General features: G+C 56.0%; 2 protein-coding genes across 2 annotated transcripts; one reads left to right on the forward strand and one right to left on the reverse strand.

The window, feature by feature from the left end:
• The first annotated feature begins 8,588 nt into the window (after positions 1–8,588).
• On the forward strand, positions 8,589–9,545 carry LOC141974250 (olfactory receptor 14J1-like). The gene has a single exon (XM_074933583.1). The coding sequence runs from the start codon at positions 8,589–8,591 to the stop codon at positions 9,543–9,545; it is 957 nt and encodes a 318-aa protein (XP_074789684.1).
• Positions 9,546–20,354: 10,809 nt separating this feature from the next.
• On the reverse strand, positions 20,355–21,332 carry LOC141974199 (olfactory receptor 14A16-like). The gene has a single exon (XM_074933538.1). The coding sequence runs from the start codon at positions 21,330–21,332 to the stop codon at positions 20,355–20,357; it is 978 nt and encodes a 325-aa protein (XP_074789639.1).
• Between the last annotated feature and the right edge of the window lie 860 nt (positions 21,333–22,192).

The raw sequence follows: 22,192 nt of genomic DNA on the forward strand, positions 1-22,192 counted from the left end.
CCCTCGAGCAGATCAACACCCCCACCCAACTGGGTGTCATCTGCGAACTGACTGAGGGGGCCCTCGATCCCCTCGTCCAGAGCATCAACAAAGTTGTTAAACTGGATCGAGTGGATCTGGACTGGCAGCATAAAGGTGAATTTCTGGCTCGCTGGGCCCTTGACTCCTCAGGCCAGCAGGGCTGAGATGGAACATCGAGACGGGCTCGTGACTGAGGGGTGGACACCGTGAATGTGCTACGATCAAGCAACCCATCGGTTAAAGCCCCTTTGGTACAGAGGATGATGGTTAAAATATAAATATGGGGAGGCCTGGCAGGTTGATTATATCCCACTCCCACAAACTCGGCACGACAAAGCCCCCGTAGTGCTCCCTGGGATTATGTTGGGGAAGACCGCCGGGGTTACTCCTCCATCGGGTAAAGTTAAACCCGTGCGTGGGCTTACTTTTGCCCAAGGCCCGGGGTGCACTTGGTGGGGGAGCCAGAAGGATGGAGAGGGCCGATGTGTGCCTCGATGGGAGCTGGTTTTAGGTGAGAACAGCCAATGAACCGCAGTGTCAGACACCCCTGGTATTGCCCACAGTGCCTTGCAGCATCCCCGGGCCACAGCCAAAGCCTCCTGCTCGCACCGAGTGAGCCGACTCCGCCTCATTCCTCAGATTCCGGACAGATGGAACCCGAAGTCACGGACTAAATGACCTCAGCACACATTGTGGAAGGACGGAGCAGAGACCGAGGGAATGATACCTGATTGGAATTTGGAACGTGCAGGCTTCCGGAAACCCACATCACCCCCAAAAATCCCGTGTCTCCTGTCTGTAGTTGCTGCTAATTTATTAAACCACGACAACGTCCACCTTGACACTCCAGGCCACCATCATCCACTGTCAATCCCGACTCTCCATCAGACTTTGGCCCCGTGGGGCTCTTAAAGGGGCAGCGCATCCCTGATGGTGACCCCATGGCTAAACGACAGGTAGCCACAAAGCTGCTTTATCACTTGCCCCGCCACCCCCCCCACCCCCCACCCCCCCGCACCTTTCCCCTTTGTTTTTCTCAACAGGGCAAAAACGGGAAAGAAAATAAGATAAACCAACCCTTGGGCGTAAAACAAAAGGAGTTTGAAACAAAGCAAAGCAAAAGTCCACACGTGGAAGAAAAAAAAAAAAAAACAAACCAAACAGAAAGGAGTTTAATTCTCTACTTGCCACGGAGAGGCGCTGTCGTGCCTTCCCAGGGAGCAGGGCTACCACATGCGGAGGGGTTGCCTAGGAGGACCAAGTGTGACCCCACCCCCTTCCTCCTTTCTCCCAGCTTTATACTGAGCAGATGTCACGTGGTCTGGAATATCCCTTTGGTCAGTTGGGGTCAGCAACAAAGGCCAACGATGGCCAACAAAGGCCAACGATAGTCAACAAAACCCAACAAAGGCCAAGGATGACCAAGGATGGCCAAGGATGGCCAACAAAGGCCAACCAAGGCCAAGGATGGCCAAAAAAACCAACGATGGCCAATAAAGGCCAACAATGGCCAATAAGGACCAATGATGGCCAACAAAGTCCAGCAATGACTAATGATTGCCAACAAAGGCCAGCAATGGCCAACGATGGTCAACAAAGGCCAGTGATTGCCAACAAAGGCCAGCAATGGTCAACAAAGGCCGACAAATACCAGCAATGTGAAAGGATGGCCAACAAAGGCCAACAATTGCCAACAAAGGCCAAAAAAGACCAATGATGACCAACGATGGGCAACAATGTCCAACAAAGGCCAACAACGGCTAACAATGGCCAAAAAAGGCCAGCAATGACCAATGATGGCCAACAAAGGACAACAAAAGCCAACAAAGACCAGCAATGGCCAAGAAAGGCCAACAAAGTCTGCACTGGATCACGTGGCCCATTACTGGATCATGTTTTCTTACCGTCCCCCGGCACGGCCAAGGCCTTGTCCCCAGAGCTGCTCCCCAGCCAGGCAGCGCCCTTCTCCCGCCACAGCAGGCTGTCCGTCTGTCCCAGGTGCAAGACGTCACCTTTGTCCTTCTTCTGTCTCATGAGGTTCCTCACAGGACGGTCCCGTTGCCTGGCAGGGTTCATCTGAACGGCGCCCCCAGGGCTCAGGAATTGTCGTCTCTAGTGTCAGTGACAAGCACGGCCACAGCTGCCCCCTCTGGGTCATGGGTGCACCCAGAAGGGTCCCCTGTGCTGCCACAATGCCCCAGTATGTCCCAGTGACCTCCAGGTGTTCCCTCCACCACAGCTCTCTCAGCCTCCAACGGGTGTTTTACCCATCTCGTTGCCACCCCAGCCCGGCTGTAACGGCCTAATTTAGGTACGAGAATATTGAGGGAGACCGTGTCCAATGGTCTTGTTGACTTGGAGTCAGGTGACCCCCACCGTTCTCCTCCCACCTACCAAGGCGGCCATTTCCCCATGAAGGCAATCAGGTTGGGGAGCCATGATGTCCCCTTGGGGGGTCTGTTTGGGCACTGTCTGTTCTTCTGGGTGCCCGGGAATGTCACCCGAGAGGGCTCATTGGAAGGGCCACTCCTCACCTCGTGCACCCAGTGGGTGCTGGGGGGGCAATTCTGGCCTCTTTCAAATGTGGGTGCGACATTGGCTTGTCCTCACCCACCAGAGACCTCCCCCAAACCCGTAATCTTTAAAAGAGAATATTAAAAAAAAAAAATAAATAGCTCTTTCCCAGTAAATTCATTACCACTTCTGGGAATCGCTGTGTAAAATTAATATTTCATTTCTTTTCACCTGTCCCAATAGAACGTACCATTCCTGAAGACACATATTTCCAATGCAATCTCACTAGGAAAAAAAAAAAAAAAAGGTTTTCCCCACAATTCTTTTGTATTCTTTCTCATCCTTTCGGTACGTATGGATTCCTCTCAGCTCGCGAGCTGCAGCTTTCAACTTCAGGTGGTTAAAATCTTGCCTCTCTCTCAGCAGACTAATTGTCTCCTTGGACAATTACTCCAGTATGTTTATCTCTACATTTTTCTATCTGCCAACCGAAAATATTTCTCATAAAATTACCCCTTGTAGAAAGGCAACCTCATTGGAGATTATACTTAACTTATAGGAGAGAAATGTATTTTATTTTGTATGAACCTTGATGATGTTTGACTTTTCCTTGCCTGCAAACAGCAGAAATCCTTCTGCGCCCGTGTGCAGGCGGTTCTCCAAGGACAGCAGGGGGGAGATTGTGCAAAGGAGCTGTAACCTCCCGCTGCAGAGATCAGAGGAGAAATCTGGTGTAAGGAGAGATGATGCGAGTCCCAGGCGGCTGAGGAGAGAAATGCTGGGACTGGGGGTGAGGACAAAGGTTGTCCGGACTGTGTTGGACCCCAAGGGACTGTCCAGGAGATCTCCCGAGGAGATGCTCTGCATCGATGTCAGCCAGAGAGTGCTGCTATCGCCTCTTCTCTAAAGTGTAAATTAAATAATGTGCTCTTTAAAATACAGATTGATTTGTATTAGGGGCACTTTGAAATCTTCCTCCTTAACTACACCAGGAAATGACTCCAATTAGCTGCACAAGTCCTGAAGAATGAAGAAATCTAAAGGAAGAGAACGAGCTCGTTAGGGCTTTGTGCATTTTAATGAGCCCCGTGGTGTATTTGGCCCCATGTCCATGATGCTCAGGCCCTGAGAGGAGACTGAGCAAAGGACTCAACAAGTCCAAGTCAGCAGCAAAGCTCCCCGTGCCCTGAAGCCCTGATTGGCCCCACGGAGGGCCAGGACTGACAAAGCCTCTGCAGGGACTCGTTAGAGCAGAGAATTGGAGGCTGTGATTGCAGGCAGGCAAAGGCCCCGTGCAGGGCTGTCCTGCTGTGAAACCCTTGGGTTGGTGATGGAGCACAAAGGCCAAGCCCTGACCCTCAGGCCCTGGGAAGGAGATGCTGCCCCTCGTGTGTGGCTCAGGGCTCTTCCTGGGGGCAGGGGCTGTGAGGGGGAGCAATGCCAAGTGTAGGAAACTGCACAACCCCTCCCGCCTTCCCCAAGCAATGGCGAAGAAGAAATGAAGTGCAGAGCCTCCCAATCAAGTTTCTCCTGTGAGGCCTCAGTGGCAGAGGCAACTGCCATAGCCCAGGGGAAAAAGACCTTGGTCCTGTTGGGCCTTTTCGCCGTGCCAGAGCCCTTGGCCATCTCGCCTGCCGGCTGTCCTACACTGGCCCGTGCCGGCACCTCTTTCCCTCCAGGCTGCAGACACCCATCTTGCTTTCCCACCCAGCTCCTGCCTCAGCATTTCCACACCTTCACTGATGTCTCTCCACCCTCACCGGCTGGTTCTTGAGAGACAAACCATGGGCTGATCCTGACTCCCTCGGGGGGATCTCTTGCACCACACTGCTACCATCTGAGTGACATTTCTTATCCTTCAAATGCAGTCTGAGCCTTCCAAGATGCACTTTGTTGAGATTTCCTTCTCTTCCGACTACCGAGAAATGCTCCATCACTCGGAAACCCCCCTTCAAGCAGCTGCAGGCTGTTTGTACAGTGCCCTGAGGCTGCACCTCACCAGGCTCAAGCAGCCCAGGTTTCTCAGCCTCTCCACCAAGTCCCCACACCCCGTCCTGGCAGCTCTGCTCTGGAGCCTCTCCAGTTCCTCCCCATTCCTTCAGCACAGGGAGCCCCACCCCAGACACCCCAGTCATGATGTGGCCACCACAGTGCTGATGGGAACTGCCTTGCCTGAGCTGGCCACATGCCCCTAACGCAGCCCCATGGGCAGCTGGCCTTCCTCACGGGGACACGCCCCTCTGCCTTGGATGGCATCCCGAGGGATGCCCAGGCCCTTCTCCTCGGGGTCACTCCTCCGCCGGTCAGGTCCCAGCGTGCCCCCAGCTCTGGGGTTGTTCTGTCCCCAAATGCAGGACTGGCCACTTGCCCTCGTAAAGCTTCAGGAGGTTTCTACTGACTGAAGCCCAGAGAGTTTCAGGGTCCCCCAGCAATGCAGCTGGCTCCAGGGCCAGCTGGGAATGTGCAGGTAGAGGAGAGCATTCCCCCAGGTGCAGTCAGGGATCACTGTCCACCTTCCCTTCAACCCAGGCTGGCTAGCAGAGGTCCATGGACTTCCAAGTCCCCGCGGAGTACCAGCGCCTAAACCTGCGTCCTTCCTCCAGCTGTCCAGAGGAGACTTCATCCTCCTGCTGTCCTTCATCAGGAGGTTGGCTGATCCTGAGCAGAAGACCCCTGTGCCCTGAAGAGTCCGTGATGCTCAGCACAGCAAACCTGAGCAGAGCCAGGCCTGGGCTGTGCCGGGCTGTGCTCCATGTACAGCTGGGCCTTCAGGCCCTGTTGGGCTGAGTGTATCCCTTGGGCGTCAGTTCAACTTGATTGTAAGAGAGAAGAGTGCAGGAAGGTCCCACCTGCCCCTGGCCATCCCGCCATCGGCATGTCCTGACCTTTATACAAAAGCAGCAGCACACGCCCGTGGGAACATCCTCTGTTGGGGGCAGCAGGAGCAAGAAAACCCTTGTGAGAGCAGCACTGTAACTGGTAACACGGAAAGAGCTCACAGGGGCACAATGAGAGAACAGTTCCGGGGGGGGATCTGCACAGCTCCCTGCACCGGGATCAAAACCATGTCCTTGTGCAAACCAGCACCCAAGCCTGCTGCTGGCCTGCCAGGGATTGCGGCAGGTGTGACCTCACAGCTGCCTTCACAGCCATGCACCTGCTGCTGGCCCACGAGATCCTGAGGCACAGCTGAGCTCATCCCAGCGCTCCACACCAGCTCCTCCTCGTGGCCCACGAGGGGATCAGATACAGGTCACCTCACGTTCCGCTTCCAAGGCCTTACGGCTGCTCTAGAACCCTGCAGGGCCTGTGCTGCCCCCACGGGCCAGACAGACCAAGTCAGGGTTAGGACAGGGACTCAGGGGGACGGGGTCAGAGTGTGGGAACAAGGGCTTCCGAGGGTTAGGTGGTAAAACCCAGGCTGTTACTGGGGCACACTGGGATGCCCTGGAGTGTCATGGCCATGGGAGGGGAGGGTCTGAGGGCAGCAGAACTCATGGTGCCTGCCTTTTTCAGTTCCCCCTGTAGAGACACCACAAGACCTCAATGGTTGCTGGGATGTCCCCAGTACCAGCAAGGGATGGGCGAACCAAAGTGTCCTCCAGTTCCCCAGACTGGAGGCCCTCCAAGTCCACCCCACTAATTACCACCACGCCATAACCTGCTCTCGCTTTGAGGAATGCCTCGGGAAGAAGAGCAAAGGGGTGCTCTGGACTGGATCTTGGTGGGCTGGGGGTGGGCACAGCTTTCCCCAGTCCCCACAGGCCCATGGCTTCCCCTGGTCTGAGCAGGAAAATCCCTTCTGCCCTGCCCAGCCCCATTCCTCCAAGTGTCCCCGGGGATACCTGTCCATGCAAGGGCCAGGGGTGGGGACGGAGACACGGAGAGAGTGAGGAATTCATGTCCTCCAAAGGGGAGGGGTGGAGGTGGGGGAGACCCAAAGACAGGGCACTGGGGGGAATTAGTGGACACCAGGGTACGGGGCTGGAGGGGTTGCCGGGACAGGACTGTGTCGAGTGCAAGTGAGGATGAAAGGAATTCAAGTGGAGGGACACGGAGACTGCAAGCAGAGTGGCTGTTGGGGACAGAAGGAAGAGGAGTGCAGAGGACAAACCCAATGGGATTGGAGAGTGTTTGGGAGTGGGGGATCAAGGCAGGGGATCCGGGGACACTCCTGCAGGGGACAGGATGGACAGTGAAGGAGTGAGGGGAGAGAGGGAAGGAAAGGCCTCGGGAGGGATTCAAGGGAGGGGATTTGGGGACCCCAGAGATGACATGAAAGAGATGCCAGGGATGAGATGTCTGAAGGGAGCAAACCAATGGGATAGGGAGGGATAAGAGGGGTGGAGGTGGGGGCATCAGGACAAGAATTTTCCTTTGTAGTAAGATACAGCGTGAGAAAGGACTAATGCCACCAAGTGCAGCTGAGGAGGCCCAGGCTGGGCAGAGAGCAATGTCCCTGGAAGGGCAGTGCTGTGGTGGAACAGGTCACCCCGAGGGAGACTGGAGCAGTCCCAGGCTTTGTGTGTCAAGGAGCAGGCAGGGAGGACGCAGAGATCTCAGGAAAGGAAGGGAGATGCTCAGGGGAGAGCAGGGTGTGGTAGCTGGGTGGACGTCTCCAGCCGGCAGAGAAAGAGGTGCAGGTGTGGGACACGGTGGGACAGCCTGTGGTGGAGACGACAGAGGGGTGAGCAAAGTCTGAGCATCCCCCAGCAGAGCTGAGCTCTCTCTGCCCTTGGCTCTGGCTGGTGTCTCTGCCACTGGTGGCCATGAGGAAGCCCCTTCCCCTTCCAGCACTGGGTCTCATGGCCTCCCCTTCCCCAGCCGAGAGCCTGGCAGGGGTTGGACCATAGTCCTGCCCTTGGCATTGCCCATCCCCACATCACCCTGCCCCAGGAAGAGCCCTGAGGAACAGCATCTGACTTCCCAGGGGCTGGGGGTCAGGGCGTGGCCCTTTGCTCCATGTAACACACCCAGGTTTGCTCAGAATCTGTTCCACACTGACAGGGCCTTTGTTTCCCTGTCATCTCTGCCGGGAGTTTTCTGCTGTAACCAGCCCCGCAGGAGGTTTGTCAGTAATGGTCCTCACTGGGAGCCATTAACACTCCAAGAAACTTTGCAGTTGGCCTCTGGCTTTGACTTCCTGACTGGCACCTTCATCATCCAATCACTGTCTGAGGTCCATGGACTCAGACCAACCCTCCTCAAGGAGTCATTAAAATGCCTTGGGCTTGCATTCTGCTGTGCTGCTGGGCCGGGCTGCTGGGCTGGAGGGAGCTGAGGGCAAGTGGTCAGCGCTGCAGAGAGCCAGCTCTGCCCAGGAGCAGCTCCTCTGCAAAGCGCAGCAGGGCTGAGGGCACTGCCTGCAGGCACCGAGGGCAGAGGAGCCGGGCACAGAGAGGGCAGAGGCAGACGGCACTGGCAGGGTGCTGAGAGCTCACTGCAGGAGAAATCTTCCCAGCCCGTGACACCGTCAGTCTGTGGGTGCGGGGCAGGGCAGCTGCAGGTGGCGGAGGGATGTGGTGAGGCCGGCACAGCCCCAGGAATCTCCCTGGTGTCTGGAGGAGGAGGCCGTGCTCCCGAGCAGGGCTTCCCTGCTGCGCTGCCAGAGGGACAGGCCATGGCTCTGCCTTCTCCCGGGGACGGCTGCAGGGGGTGCAGGCGCGGGTGCGGCCGGGGGTGCCCAGGGCTGTCCTTCCGAGCAGGGTCCCTGCACCCCCGGGGCTGTGTGCTGGGGCAGGGACTCTGCCGCCGGCCAGGGTCAGCACTCAGCCTGCCCGGGGAGCTGCCCACGGCGCCGGGGGGAGCAGCTGTGGGGGGCAGGAGAGACCCCGGCAGGGCAGGGTCCTGCTGCTGTGGAGAGGGTGCTGCCTGGGGCAGGGCTGCTCCCAGCCCCACATCACCCGCAGGACAGTTCCACGGGTACATCATAATGGGAGTGTTAAAGGAGGGATTAGTCAAAACTTACGGAGTATCTTTTGTTCAGAGAAATCTACCCTAAATTCTCACTTGTTTTTCCAACACATAGAGGTCCCCATGTCCAGTAGAAACACATGACTAACGGCAGCTCCATCACCGAGTTCCTCCTCCTGGCATTCGCAGACAGACGGGAGCTGCAGCTCCTGCACTTCTGGCTCTTCCTGGGCATCTCCCTGGCTGCCCTCCTGGGCAACGGCCTCATCATCACCGCCATCGCCTGTGACCACCGCCTGCACACCCCCATGTACTTCTTCCTCCTCAACCTCTCCCTCCTCGACCTGGGCTCCATCTCCACCACTCTCCCCAAAGCCATGGCCAACTCCCTCTGGCACAACAGGCACATCTCCTACTTGGGGTGTGCTTGCCAAGTACTTTTCTTTCTCTTTTTTATCTCAGCAGAGTTTTCTCTCCTCACCGTCATGTCCTACGACCGCTACGTTGCCATCTGCAAACCCCTGCACTACGGGACCCTCCTGGGCAGCAGAGCTTGTGTCCACATGGCAGCAGCTGCCTGGGGCACTGGGTTCCTCAATTCTCTCCTGCACACGGCCAACACATTTTCACTGCCACTGTGCCAGGGCAACACCCTGGGCCAGTTCTTCTGTGAAATCCCCCACATCCTCAAGCTCTCCTGCTCACACTCCTACCTCAGGGAAGTTGGGCTTATCATGGTCAGTGCCTGTTTGGCTTTTGGGTGTTTTGTGTTCATTGGGGTGTCCTATGTGCAGATCTTCAGGGCCGTGCTGAGGATCCCCTCTGAGCAGGGACGGCACAAAGCCTTTTCCACGTGCCTCCCTCACCTGGCCATGGTCTCCGTGTTAATCAGCACAGCTCTATTTGCCCACCTGAAGCCTCCCTCCAACTCCTCCCCATCCCTGGACATGGTGGTGTCATTTCTGTACTCGGTGGTGCCTCCAGCAGTGAACCCCCTCATCTACAGCATGAGGAACCAGGAGATCAAGGATTCCATGAGGAATCTGATAACTAGATGTTATGCTGAAGCAATGAACTGCTTATCTTCTTCATATTAATTACAATATAATTCTGTACAATTCCAATCTCTGAATTTTCTGGGTTATTTTGTTGGATTTTTCTTTTAATGTTTTTTTCTTCCCCTTTTGAATTCAGTCTGCTTTTCTCACCAACTGGCTGCATGAATGAGGATCCATGATCTCTGTGTGTTGCAACAAAATAAAGGGCCTGCAGTGACTTTTTTATCTTCTGAGATCCTTCCTGTGAGAAGAATTTGGACCTGCACGAAAAATCCTGTGTGCAGAGGTGGAGGGGAAGAGAGTCCCAGCATGGCAGCCCTGCCAGGGAGCACTTGGTCCTCCAGAGATGTTCTCTCTTCCCTTCCACACTCTCTTTCTGATCCCTTCGGTTTGGTGTAAGGCCTGAGTGCTCGGGCAGCTTGGTCACACCCCTGCTGTGTGACAGCCCTGTGACCGCAGGCAGGGACAGGCACTGGGCACTTGTGTGACAGAGCCGGCCTCCCGAAGAGCGGTTCCCTCATGAAAGAGGATCTGCTCAGGGCAGTGCCTGAAGGCTGAGCTCTTCTCCCAAACCTGATCTCAAGAACACGCCCAAGGAAGTGGCCCGCAGAGGAAAACCCCAGCGAAGAGGTGAACAGTGTGATTTGCAGGGTGGGGGCTGGCAGCAGTGTCCTCGCACAGCCAGGCCTCCTGGGAGAGACCTGAAGGAGCAGGCTCTGCTCTGTGTCTGCGCTCACTGGACACACTGGGGCAGCTGCCTGTGCTGCTCTGGCTGGGAGAGAGTTCCTTTTCTTGCTGGGAGCTGCTATGGGGCTGGGGTTTGGTTTGTGCCATGAACAGTGCTGGTAACGCAGGGCTGATTTCGTTATTGCTGAGCAGGGCTTACACAGGGTCAGGGACATTCCTGCTCCTCACCCCACCCCACCAGCGAGCAGCTGGGGGTGCACAAGGAGCTGGGAGGGGACACGGCTGGGACAGCTGACCCCGACTGACCAACGGGGTATTTTGTACCTTAGGACATCATGCTCCGTTATATAAAGCTGGGGGAGAAGGACGAACATGGGGACATTCAGAGTCATGGAGTTCGTCTTCCCACGTCACTGTTATGTGAGATGGAGCCCTGATGTCCTGGAGATGGATGAAGCTCTGCCTAGAAATAGGAAGAAGTGAAGGAATTCCACCTTTTCCTTTGCTTACCTGTGTGTTTATCTGTACCTATTAAACTGCCTTTAGCTCAACCTGCAAGTTTTCTCCCTTTTACACTTCTGATTCACTCCCCCATTGCACCCAGAGGAGTGAGTGTGTGACTGTGTTGGGCCCAGATGCTGGTGGGTTCAAACCATGACATTGACCCAGGGCAAACATGATGCTGTAACCCCTCAGAACCACCAGCTGCAGCACTGGCCTCTCACTTCAGCTCGGAGAGGGTCTTTGTCCCTCCACAGAGGGACACCAAATGAGTAGGTCAGAAGTTCATGTTTGCATTTTATGGAGGAGATGTAAACATGCACATCATGTGTGTGAGGTGAGAGAGCACAAATGCCATCAGCTATTCCTGGGGGTGCTGTGAAGGTGTGTGGCACAAACAGGGTCATGAGGTCACTTCACATTGACAGTAACGTCCCCTGGGCAACCCCCTGGCTGCAGCCCTGGGAGGTGTTTCCTTGAACCGAGGTCCCCGAGTCCATTCCTCATGCTGTGGGGCATCTCCCACGAGTGCAGAGCAGGGTGATCAGCACAGGGCTGAGGGGCCTCCCAGCCTCTGGCCGTGGCAGCAGGAGCCCAGAGAGACACGACGACTCCGGCAATGCACTGCCTCTGCGTGTGCAAGGGAAGGACTCGTGTCTCTGAACCCCCTGTGTGTAAGGTGAGGGCATGGGGCCAGCTGAGATGTGGGCACCTGACAGAGCCCGGACACTTGTGTGTGTGACCCAGGAACAACCCCCACTCTCCCAGTGAGACTCATCTCCGCTGCCTTGGACAGGCTCATGGCAAGTGCTCCTGTTGGCTCCGTCACCCTCGCCGGTGATTCTGGGCTGAGCCCTCAGAAGGGCCAGAGCAATCAGAGAGGTTCTGGGGTCCATGGAGAAGGCCGAGGGCAAACCCATCTCCAAGAAGGGCAGGAATGAGAACTGGGAGAATTATAGGGGAGAGTTATAGGCTTGTCAGCTTCCCTCCATCCCTGAGAAGGTCGTAGGCTTCGTCCTCCTTCAGCCGTGTCCAGGTAGCTGAAGGCCAAGGAAGGGATTGCTGACCCACAACAGACCGGGCAAAGCAGGGCGTGTTGTGCACATGGGATTGTGCAAGGCCTGTGACATGGTCTCCCATCGTGTTCTCATAGCCAGGTTGGTGCTGCCTGGGCTGAAGAAGAATTGGCACTGGGCCAAACCCCACCTTGGCAGAGCTTCACTCAACACTCTCCAGGTCCCCCCCACTTCTCCAGAATGGGGACCCACTCCCTGGGACTCACCCATGTGTGTGGGGCCACACCAGTGTGAGTGGAGGGGGATGGTAACCCAGGGTGTCTGGGGGGCCCACGCTCCTCCCAATGCAGCCCCATAGGCAGCTGCCCTTGTTCATCGTGTCCATCCTCTCCTGGCTCGTAGGGAATCCCTCACAGTGCCCAGGCCCTTCTCCTCAGAGCCGCTGCTCAGCCCGGCAGGTCCCAGCCTGCCCTCAGCTATGGGGCATTCACCCCCCATCCAACACTGAGGTACGTCTGGTTACTTATCCCTGTCAAACTTCAAGGGGCTTCTGTTTTCCCAGACCCAGAGATTCTCAAGGTCCACACAAACTGAAGCTCCATTTGGTCAGCTTTTCACGTTTGCGTGCAGCTGGCTTGACTGGGGTGTCTCTCCCAACAGAGAAACATGAGTTTTATGACACTGTCAATCCCTTCTCCTGCAGAAACCGTGAGTCCTCAGGGTCTGGTACTGATGAGGCTGTGGGGATGGACCCAGGAGGGAAATTGTCCTTCCTGGGCGAGAGCAGCAGGAATGTGTGGAGCTCTGCCTGGGCATGGAGGATGAGTCAGCTGAGAGCTGAAGGCTCCTGGGCAACACTGTGGTGGGTGGATGTCTGGTACAGACCCCCCGGTGAGGAAGAGGCAGTAGATGAAGCCTTCATCCTACTGGAAGAAGCCCTGGTCCTCACGTCAGTCCTGACCTATCCCAATATTTGCTGAAGGGACAACACAGCAAAGTGAAAGTGATCCAGGAGGTTTTTGGAATTACTTGACAACATCATCCCAACAAGGGTGACGGAGGAGCCAGTGAGGGGAGGTGTCCTGCAGGAAATCAGACTTAGAAACAAGGGAGAGCTGGTCGGGGATGGAACAGTCAAGGGAGACAAAGGAGAGTCGAGGCTCCTGAGAGAAGGGAAGAAGGCAAAGAGCAGGACGTCAGGAGAGCAGGCTCTGGCCTGTTGAAATATCTCGTGGGCTGTGACCCTGCAGAGAAGAGGGGAGAGCTGTTTGATGGTCAAGAGTCCCGTCTTCAGGCGGCACAAAAGTCCATCCCTACAGGCAGGAAGTGAAGCAACATGGCAGGAGGCTGGTGTGGATGAGGAAGAAAGTCCTGACAAAAATGAAGCAGGAAGAGGCAGCAGAGAGAAGGTGGGAGCTGGCTGCCTGTCAGCCTCAGTGGTTCCGTGACTGTGCTGGAGAGAGACCTTTGTGGTGGTGGAGGGCAGGTCCTGGAGGGATGAGGGATCCCCGGGCAGCTCCTGGACAGGTGGAGAGTCTGAGATCAGCTCCTGCAGAGATCACTCCTGGACACGTGTCTGGAGAGGCCAAGGGTTCCCACTCCCACAGCCCCGCACACAAACAGCCCAAACCTCGTTTCTCCTGTCTCCACTGACAGGGCTTGTGCTTGGCCTACAGACCTCCCGAGGTCCCCTCCAGGATGGGTGACGGTGCATTTCCTTCCACCACAGCTCTTCCCTTGATGATGACCGGGAGAGCACCCACACTCCCCGTGACCATGGAGGGAGCAGATGTAACTGTAGAGATATCCTCTGTAGCTTTTGTGTCCCACTGAAGTCATTGAGTCAGGGTTACTTGGCAGGTCCTACGTGGGGCCTTTCGAACCTCCTGAAATGCAACAAGGCCAAGTGCAAGGTCCTGCATCTGGGTCAAGGCAAATCCCAGTATCAGCACAGGCTGGAGGATGAAGGTGCTGGGAGCAGTCCTGCAGAAAAGGACTTGGGGGTGCTGGTGCAGGAAAAGTTGACCCTGAGATGACAATGTGCACTCCGAGCCCAGGAAGCCAACCGTGTCCTGGACTGCATCAAATGAAGTGTGGCGGCAGCTCGAGGGAGGGGATGGTGCCGCTCTGCTGTGCTGAGAGCCCCCGGAGTGCTGCGTCCAGCTCGGGTTCTCAGCACGGCAGGGACATGGAACTCTTGGAGTGGCTCCAAAGGAGGGCCACAAAAATATTCAGAGGGATTCTTCAGCCTGGAGAAGAGAAGGCTCCAAGGAGACCTTGCTGCTGCCTTTCAGCGCTGAGAGGGGGCTTCAAAGTGAGATGGGGGGAGACTTTTGTGAAAGGACACAGTGTAATGGTTCTCGACTAAAAGAGGGCAGATTCAGGGAGATAAAAGGAAGAACACTTTTACAGTGGCACTGGAGAAACCCTGGAACAGGCTGCCCAGAGCGGTGGTAGAGGCCCCGTCCCTGGGAACATTCAAGGTCGCTTTGGACGGGGCTTTGAGCCACGTGATCTACTTGAAGGTGTCCCTGCTCATTGCAGGGGCTTGGATTAGATGGCATTTAAAGGTCTTTTCCAGCCCAAACTCTTCTGTCACTCTACTCTAGGATCCCTTCACAGCCACCTCCACGTTCCTTTTCTGCCTGGTTCCATCACCTCTGATTTCCTTCTCCCCCCGCCCCCAGGGGTGGTCCCCTCTTCTGGTGGTTCCCTCCAGAGTCTCTTCAGCGATGGCCTCGGTGGGGCACGGTAATACCCTCAGACACACGGGGGTTGCTGCTGACTTTTAGTGCTCCAGAGCCTTGTTGGTTCTTCTTTCAGGATCTGCAGTTCAGGAATTTGGCACTAGAGGGCTCAGGAACAGACAAAATGCCCTGACAAGCCAAGGCAGTGGGCAGCACTTCCCTTAACTCCTCTCTTCTTAGGGGCTTCATCTCAGAGGTTTCAGGAGCACAGTCAACGTGAACAAGTTTCAGTTCTCAGGAACAGTAAGAAATCATTTATTCTTTTTCCACTTCCCTTCTGTTCTGGTTACAGATCATGTGATATCAATAAACTCCCGTTATTTCCCCAGTCTCCAAAACCTTTCAGAGATGATGGGGAGTGGCCTCTCTGTGACATCATCCTGCTCTCTCAGCACCCTGGGATGCAGCCCCTCTGCGCTTGTGGACTGGAAGGGTTGAGGTTCATCAAGTAGCCTCTGATCTAGTTTTCACCGCCCCCTGACTGTTCTGCTCCAGAGTCCTGCCTCGAGGCACAAAGGCCGGGCAGACCTTGCTGGGGAAGGCTGAGGAGAAGAGGACAGAGTGTCTCAGACCTTTCTCCACAGACCCTTACTACATGGAGCAGAGCTCCCACATTCTCTCTGCTACTTTGTTAACTCTTCCTGAAGCAGACAACACCTTGGTTCTCATGCCCTTGACCTCACTTTCCAGTTTCCACTGAGTTTTGCTACAGACCATTGCCAAGCTGGGAAGATGCTCTTGCAGACCAGTTGCAGTGAGCTGGGCTTCCCTTCAGCGCTGCTGACCATGAGATCCCCACGGAAACTGCCCAGAACAGGCCAAAGGCTGCTCCTCTGCATTCTGGCGTCTGGTGTCTTCCAATCTGCTTCCTGCCTCCCCTCCTGAACTGGGGCCCTGCTATTTCAGGGTCATGGCAGCCAGTCTTCACAGCCCTGGCCAGCTCGGCCTTTCAGTGACCCCTCCCCTCTCCGGAGTGGGAAGGAAAAAACACAACAAAGAGCTCAGACATCAAGATCGGGACAGGGAGGGATGATTCACCCCTTATGGCCATGAGCAAAAGACAGACAGGTTAGGGGAACAAAAAACCCATCCATTTAATTCCCACACTAACAACAAAAGTTAAACCCCAGACTGGGACACTGAGAGGTTTTACCACATGTAAAAGCCCCTTCCCCCTCCCCTGCTTTCTTCCCAGGCTCAGCTTTGCTCCTGATTTCTCTCCCTCCTCCCTCGCAGCGGCGCAGGGGGGCAGGGGATGGGGTGTGTGATCAGTTCATCACCTGCTGCACAGGTTCTGGGGATCTCACAGCCCTTGTCAGAGCACAGACAATGACAGTTTTGTGTTTGAAGACAGTGAGGACAGAGAGTCATCAGTAAGTGCTGGGACAGCCTGGGGTCAGAGTGAGGTGGGGCAGCAGGGGTGGGGTGAAAATCTGCAGAGAAACAGGCAGAGGCAGAGGAAAGTGTGGGACAGCCTGTGGTGGGGATGGGCCCTTGGCTGAGGCTGGCACCCCCCAACAGAACTGAAATCCTTGTCCTCTCGACTATGGCTGCTGTTGCTTCCCCTGAGGACCCTGAGAGGACACCAGTTCCTACAGGCACAGCACTTTGCTGCCTCCTCGCCACCCTCCACAGAGCCTGGGGGGATCCGACCGCTGTCCTGCCTCGGCATCACCCCCTGCCTCTCCCTGCCCCAGGAAGAGCCCTGAGCATCCCAGGAGGGAAAGGATCCCCGTTCCCAGGGGGTGGGCTCAGGGCTGGACCCTCCTGGGGATGAAACCCATCAAGGCCTTTCAGGGCCCCTCAACATTGGATTGGCAGCCTGTGAGCAGAGCCTCTGCCTTCCTGCTTCCCCAGCCCCAGGGACAGGAACCTTGTCTCCTCATTCCCTGCCCGGCCTCTCCAGTGATGGCCCTCGCTGGGCATCACTGACACCCTCACAGCCTTGGAGCTTTGCTGCTGACTTGCCCTTCTCTAGAGGCCACTCCAACCCCTCTGCTGCACCTGCAGTTCAGGAACTGGGCACCAGAGGGCTCATGAACACGCAAATCCCCCTGACAAGCCAAGTCTCTGGCAGAACTTCATTCCTCCCTTCTGACGGGGGGAATGTGAGAGGTTTCAGCCGTGCAGGCAAAGGGAAAAGCTTTCAGTCCTACATGGCAATAACAAACAATTTCTTCGTTGTCCACTACTCATTTTTCTGCTCACACACGAAGTGACATCAGCAAACTCCACTGGATATTGGTCCTGAGCATCTGCTGATAGAGGCTGAACATGGAGGGAAGCCAAGACCCTCCATGTCAGACACTCTGGGGGCAATCTTTGTCCCTGCCTCCAACCCCACATTTCTCTCATCAGCCCCCTGGCACTTCCAGCACCTCTGTTCAAAGCTGAGCTTTCTCCATGACAGTCTGAAGCTGCATCTTTCAGACCTTTCCCACCAACTCCCACCTGCTGTACTTGGTACTTGCACACAGCTGCACGCAGACACAGAAGGATGTTTAATTGCCAGAAAGCTAAATCAGCTGAAGGCATGGTTCAATAAAAAATAAAATACACTCCTCTGATGCATATTAAGTCCATTTTACCACTTCTGAAGGCCACTTTCCACAGCGGAGATGGCCTTACATTAAGGGATATCAGATATTTTGTCAATCAGAGTCCCCAAGAACCCCCACAGCCCCCCCTGCCCCAGACTCTGTCCATAGTCACTCCCAGAGTCACAGCCTGAAGTCACGAGCTCCCTCGAGCTTCCCATCTGCATCCCATCCCTTCCCATTGCCATCGGCAAACCCACCAGTTAAACAGGACTGGACTCAGGACTGGCCCCTGGGGGTCACCACTGGTGCCCTGCTCCCACGGGCACTTTGTGCTCTTGGCCACGGCCTTCTGGATCCGGCCATTCACCCTGTTTCCAGCCCCCCTCCGTCATTAACACATAACAACTCCCTTATTCCAGGTAAGATCAATTGTTCGATATGTACTGAAAAGAACGGGAGAAGCAGGACCCAGGTACCACAGACTGACTCTGTCCCCTCACTATCAGCCCCTCTCTCCATGCCAGCACAAAAGTCCTGGCCAGGTGAAAGCAGAGCTTGCCCTGGATTGGTGCCTGTGGGCAGACGTTTCTCTTTTTCATGGATTCCTCCCTGCAGGCACAGAGATGCTCCCATGCTCTTCTCCAGTGACATCCCTGCTCCCCAGAGATCCTGTCCCCAGGTGAGAGTGTCCGCGCTGGCCTGAGCAGCCTTTCCTGGCTTCCTGCCCATACTCCGTGCAGCCCCCAAGCTGGCAGAGCTGCTCTGCAGAGCAAGGGGACTGTGGTGCTCTCAGGACACGGTGGGACCCTGCACTGGCCACACTGTTGGGGGTGGGCAGCAGAGCCAGGCAGACGGGCTTCACTGCTGCTGAGGCCATTTCCATCTTCCCTGGATGGCTCAAGGGCCGAGGACGGGAATGGGCAGGACCATGGGGTGTCTCCGATGGCACAAAGGGCAAGGGAGGGCTGCTCCCAATCCAGCCCGTGGGCTTTCCGAGAGGCTGTCCTGAACACCTCTCCAGTCATGTGTCTCTTTTCCTGCTGACTCCTCACAGCCTCTCCTGGCACTGCAAGGCCTTTGTTCGCCCATGGTGTGCTCAGGGTCACCTCTTCCTCCAGGACAATCCAACTTGCGTAGTCACCCAATTGATGAGGTGCCACTCACTGCCCACCAGACTCACACACTGTTCTGGAGATCCCCTGAGCTCTCCTGGCAGCTCCCGATTCCTCTCCAGGGTGGCTTCTGCCACCAGCCCCACTGCAGGTGGGACAGGGCCAGGCAGGTAAATCCAAGAGCAGTCGCTGCCTGCATGGACATGCGTAAGGAGAATGGGAGGTCTTGGTCCCTAACAGATCCACCTGGGACATGGTGGTGCTGGCCTAGAGACCAGCTCTGACACCACAGCGCCCATGGCCTGCTCCTGCCTGCAGCTATAGGGGTACCACTGTGGACATGATGAGACTGTTCAGAGCTACACAAGAACTTGAAAGTGACACAGATGCAAGGGCACAGCGGGACAGTGTGGAAGTGAGGAGAGCCCAGCCCTGAAAAGGCCACGTCCTGCTGCTGTCCTTGGCCGGGGCTCCAGGGCAGCAGCAGCCCCAGCTCACAGGCAGCCTTGAGGAACACTGGGGCTGCTCCTCCATGGGGCAGCTGGGCCCTCGGCTCCTGAATCCCTTCTGCCTGCTGGGGCTGGGCCCCCAGCTCCAAAGGAGACCTAAGAGATGGGAGTAGAGGCTAATGATTACTTTCTGACCTTCCCATTCTTCCAGACGGTCCGGGTCTCTCTGTGAAGGAGCTCTGCCTTCTGACATGTCCACCTCACCCCTCCATGTGGTTTTGTCAGAAAACATTGTGAGGGTGATTTCACGCCTGTCACCCAGGTAATTTAAGAAGATGTTGAACAGCGTCGGGCCCAGTATCATTTCCTGGAGGATCCAACACGTTACAGGCTTCAGGCTGAGTAGAAAGCACTGGTCAGCACCCTCTGAGTGCAGCCTGGTAGCCACTTTCCTACCCACCTCACAGAGCAGCCCTCCCCTCTGTATCGTGTCCATTTGCCCAGGAGAAGGCTGTAGGAAGCAGTGTTGAATGCTCTGCTGAAGTGCAGGTGAACAACATCCACTGCTCTCCTCATGTTGACAGAAGATGTTCCTCAGTGGAAGGTGATCGGGTTACATTGGCATGATTCGTCCTTGGTAAATCTGTGCTGGATTGTCTCAGTCACCTCCTGCCTTTGATTTGTGATAGCTGAAAGGTTCCCCAGCTCAGTCTCCCAGACACCTTCACTGCCCCTTCTCCCCACGGCCACGCTGCACTGGAAGCTCCCCCAGCACCCGACCCCTGCCCAGACCCAGCCGTGTCCCATGCTGGGCTTTGCAGACACCCTTGTTCCAGGGTCTGCCGGGGTCTGGGCCAGCAGAGAGGCCGGGCAGGGCTGGCCATTCCCCCATCCAGGCCCTGAGAGCAGCCGGAGGATGGAGACGGTCTCACAGAAAGTCTCCCCATAGCCCTGGGGTGAGCAGCCAGTGCTGGAAATGGCCCATGAGGGAGGTTGGGGGGTGATGAGGGCCCTGGGCCACCTTCCTGGTCTGTCCGTGCCACCAAGGGCACAGAGCAGCCCCTTCCCTCCTGCACCTCCATGTCTTCGATCCCTTCCACAAGCCCTGGCTCTGCACCACAAATGTCCTGGTGTGAGTCCTCACCCTGCGAGGTCACACCGTGCCAGTTATATGCTCCTGGTTTTATATCCCCAGTAATTTCCAGCCCAGCCCAGCTCCCGCCAAGCTCTCCCACCTCCCCTGCTCACTCCCCAACTCTCTCCCCGGCACAGCCCAGTCTGAGTTAGTCCCAAGGCAGTGCCCACTGCAGGGTGCTCTGGGCACTCACCCCACAGCCGCAGCCCCTCTGAAGGGCACAGCAGCTCCTCGGGGGCAGGGAGGGGTCAGCCCCAGAGATGGGAGGCACCCATGGCACAAGGAGAAGGAGGTCGGGGCAACTTGCATCTCCTGCTCTCCTCTCCAGCAGTTCCTGAGGGGTCTGCAGCCCCTCTGTGCCATCCCCTCTCTCCAGCCCAGCACAAGAGCCCTGAGCTGGTGCAGCCAGAAAGGCGTTCTCATTCCCTGTTTCTTCCTGCCCGGGTAAGGATGGGTGTAAGACTAAGAAGTCCTGGGTGCATTTATTTTGCTTAAGTTCAGAGTGGCTGGCTCCTGCTTTAAAAAGTGATGAGCAGTAACACAAGATGGGTGGATACTGATGTAGGAGGGGAAGAATAATGGAACTTCTTTGTAGGGCAGATGTTCACAAATGGAAAAAAGAATAAATAATATCTAAAGAAGGAAAACTGTGCTTGGCCTGTCATGACATGCACTGTGAGTCATTTGAATAGAAAGGTGGACTGTCTACAGCTGCTGAAAGACGTCCAACCAGTTTCCTCAGGGCATCCTTGATCTCCCTGTTCCTCAAGCTGTAGATGAGGGGGTTCAAAGTTGGAGAAACCACTGAGTACAGAAATGACACCACCAGGTCCAGGGTTGGGGAGGAGAGGGAGGGGGGCTTCAGGTAGGCAAACATGACAGTGCTGATAAAGAGGGAGACCACGGCCAGGTGAGGGAGGCACGTGGAAAAGGCTTTGTGCCGTCCCTGCTCAGAGGGGATCCTCAGCACGGCCCTGAAGATCTGCACATAGGACACCACAATGAACACAAAACATACAAGGTCAAAACAGATACTAATAATGATTAGCCCAGCTTCCCTGAAGTAGTCTGATTCTGAGCAGGAGAGCTTGAGGATCTGGGGAACTTCACAAAAGGACTGGTTCACAGCATTGCCTTGGCACAATGGCACTGAAAATGTGTTGGCCGTGTGCAGCACAGCAGTGAGGAACCCAGTGCCCCAGGCAGCTGCTGCCATGTGGACACAAGCTCTGCTGCCCAGGAGGGTCCCGTAGTGCAGGGGTTTGCAGATGGCAACGTAGCGGTCGTAGGACATGACGGTGAGAAGGAAATACTCTCCCACCATCAGGAATAGAACAAAAAAGAGCTGTGCAGCACACCCCCAGTAGGAGATGTGCCTGTTGTGCCAGAGGGAGTTGGCCATGGCTTTGGGGAGAGTGGTGGAGATGGAGCCCAGGTCGAGGAGGGAGAGGTTGAGGAGGAAGAAGTACATGGGGGTGTGCAGGCGGTGGTCACAGGCGATGGCGGTGATGATGAGGCCGTTGCCCAGGAGGGCAGCCAGGGAGATGCCCAGGAAGAGCCAGAAGTGCAGGAGCTGCAGCTCCCGTCTGTCTGCGAATGCCAGGAGGAGGAACTCGGTGATGGAGCTGCCGTTGGACATTTGCTGCCGCTGGACATGGAGGACTGTCAAAGGAGGAAACAACAGTGACAGTTTAGGGGTAACTCTTCTGATCAGTGTTGTTTCCCAATGCCCCTCTCCCTACTGCACCCATGCTCCCATTTTTCATTATGTAGGGAAGTTTCTTCAGTTCTGGGGCTGACCCTGCGCTTGGTGCACATACACATAATGCGCTGTGAGCAGCAGGACCTCTGCCCACAGGCTGCCCAGGAGTTAGAGCTGCTCTGCGGCAGCGGGTTCATGTAAGTGCTGGGGGCAGGAGCCAGAGCTGGTGTGCGATGTGGTTATATGTGACTGTCTGTAATGCAACACGGCCTGTCAGCATCTGCAGTGATAAGGAACGAGGATGGCAGAAGGCAGTCAGAGAGCTTTGGGTTTTTGAGGCTCCCCCTATTTCGCCTGGGGAGTGTCCTTGGAATTCAGAATCCCTCAGGACTTCTGCTGCACCCAGGGAGAACAGAGAAAAGCCTCTGCCTGTAGAGGATGATCTGCAGGTTAATGGAGAGTAAGGGAGCTTCTCTGTCCCTCCGACTTGTTCTGAGCTGCCGTGCTCAAGCATGAGAACTCCTATTCCATTGCTCCACCCAAATTCCACAAAAGCAGGAAAGAGAAATCACAAAATTCAGAAAGCATCTTATATATTGAGTCAGCCCTGCCTTGATATTCCACCTATAAAATACCCTTGGAACTGTCCTGGGGGTGATGTGGGGCTGTGAGCAGCCCTGCCCCAGGCAGCACCCTCTCCACAGCAGCAGGACCCTGCCCTGCCGGGGTCTCTCCTGCCCCCCACAGCTGCTCCCCCCGGCGCCGTGGGCAGCTCCCCGGGCAGGCTGAGTGCTGAC

Source organism: Athene noctua, unplaced genomic scaffold (assembly GCF_965140245.1).
Source record: "Athene noctua unplaced genomic scaffold, bAthNoc1.hap1.1 HAP1_HAP1_scaffold_36, whole genome shotgun sequence".
NCBI classification, from domain to species: Eukaryota; Metazoa; Chordata; class Aves; order Strigiformes; family Strigidae; genus Athene; species Athene noctua.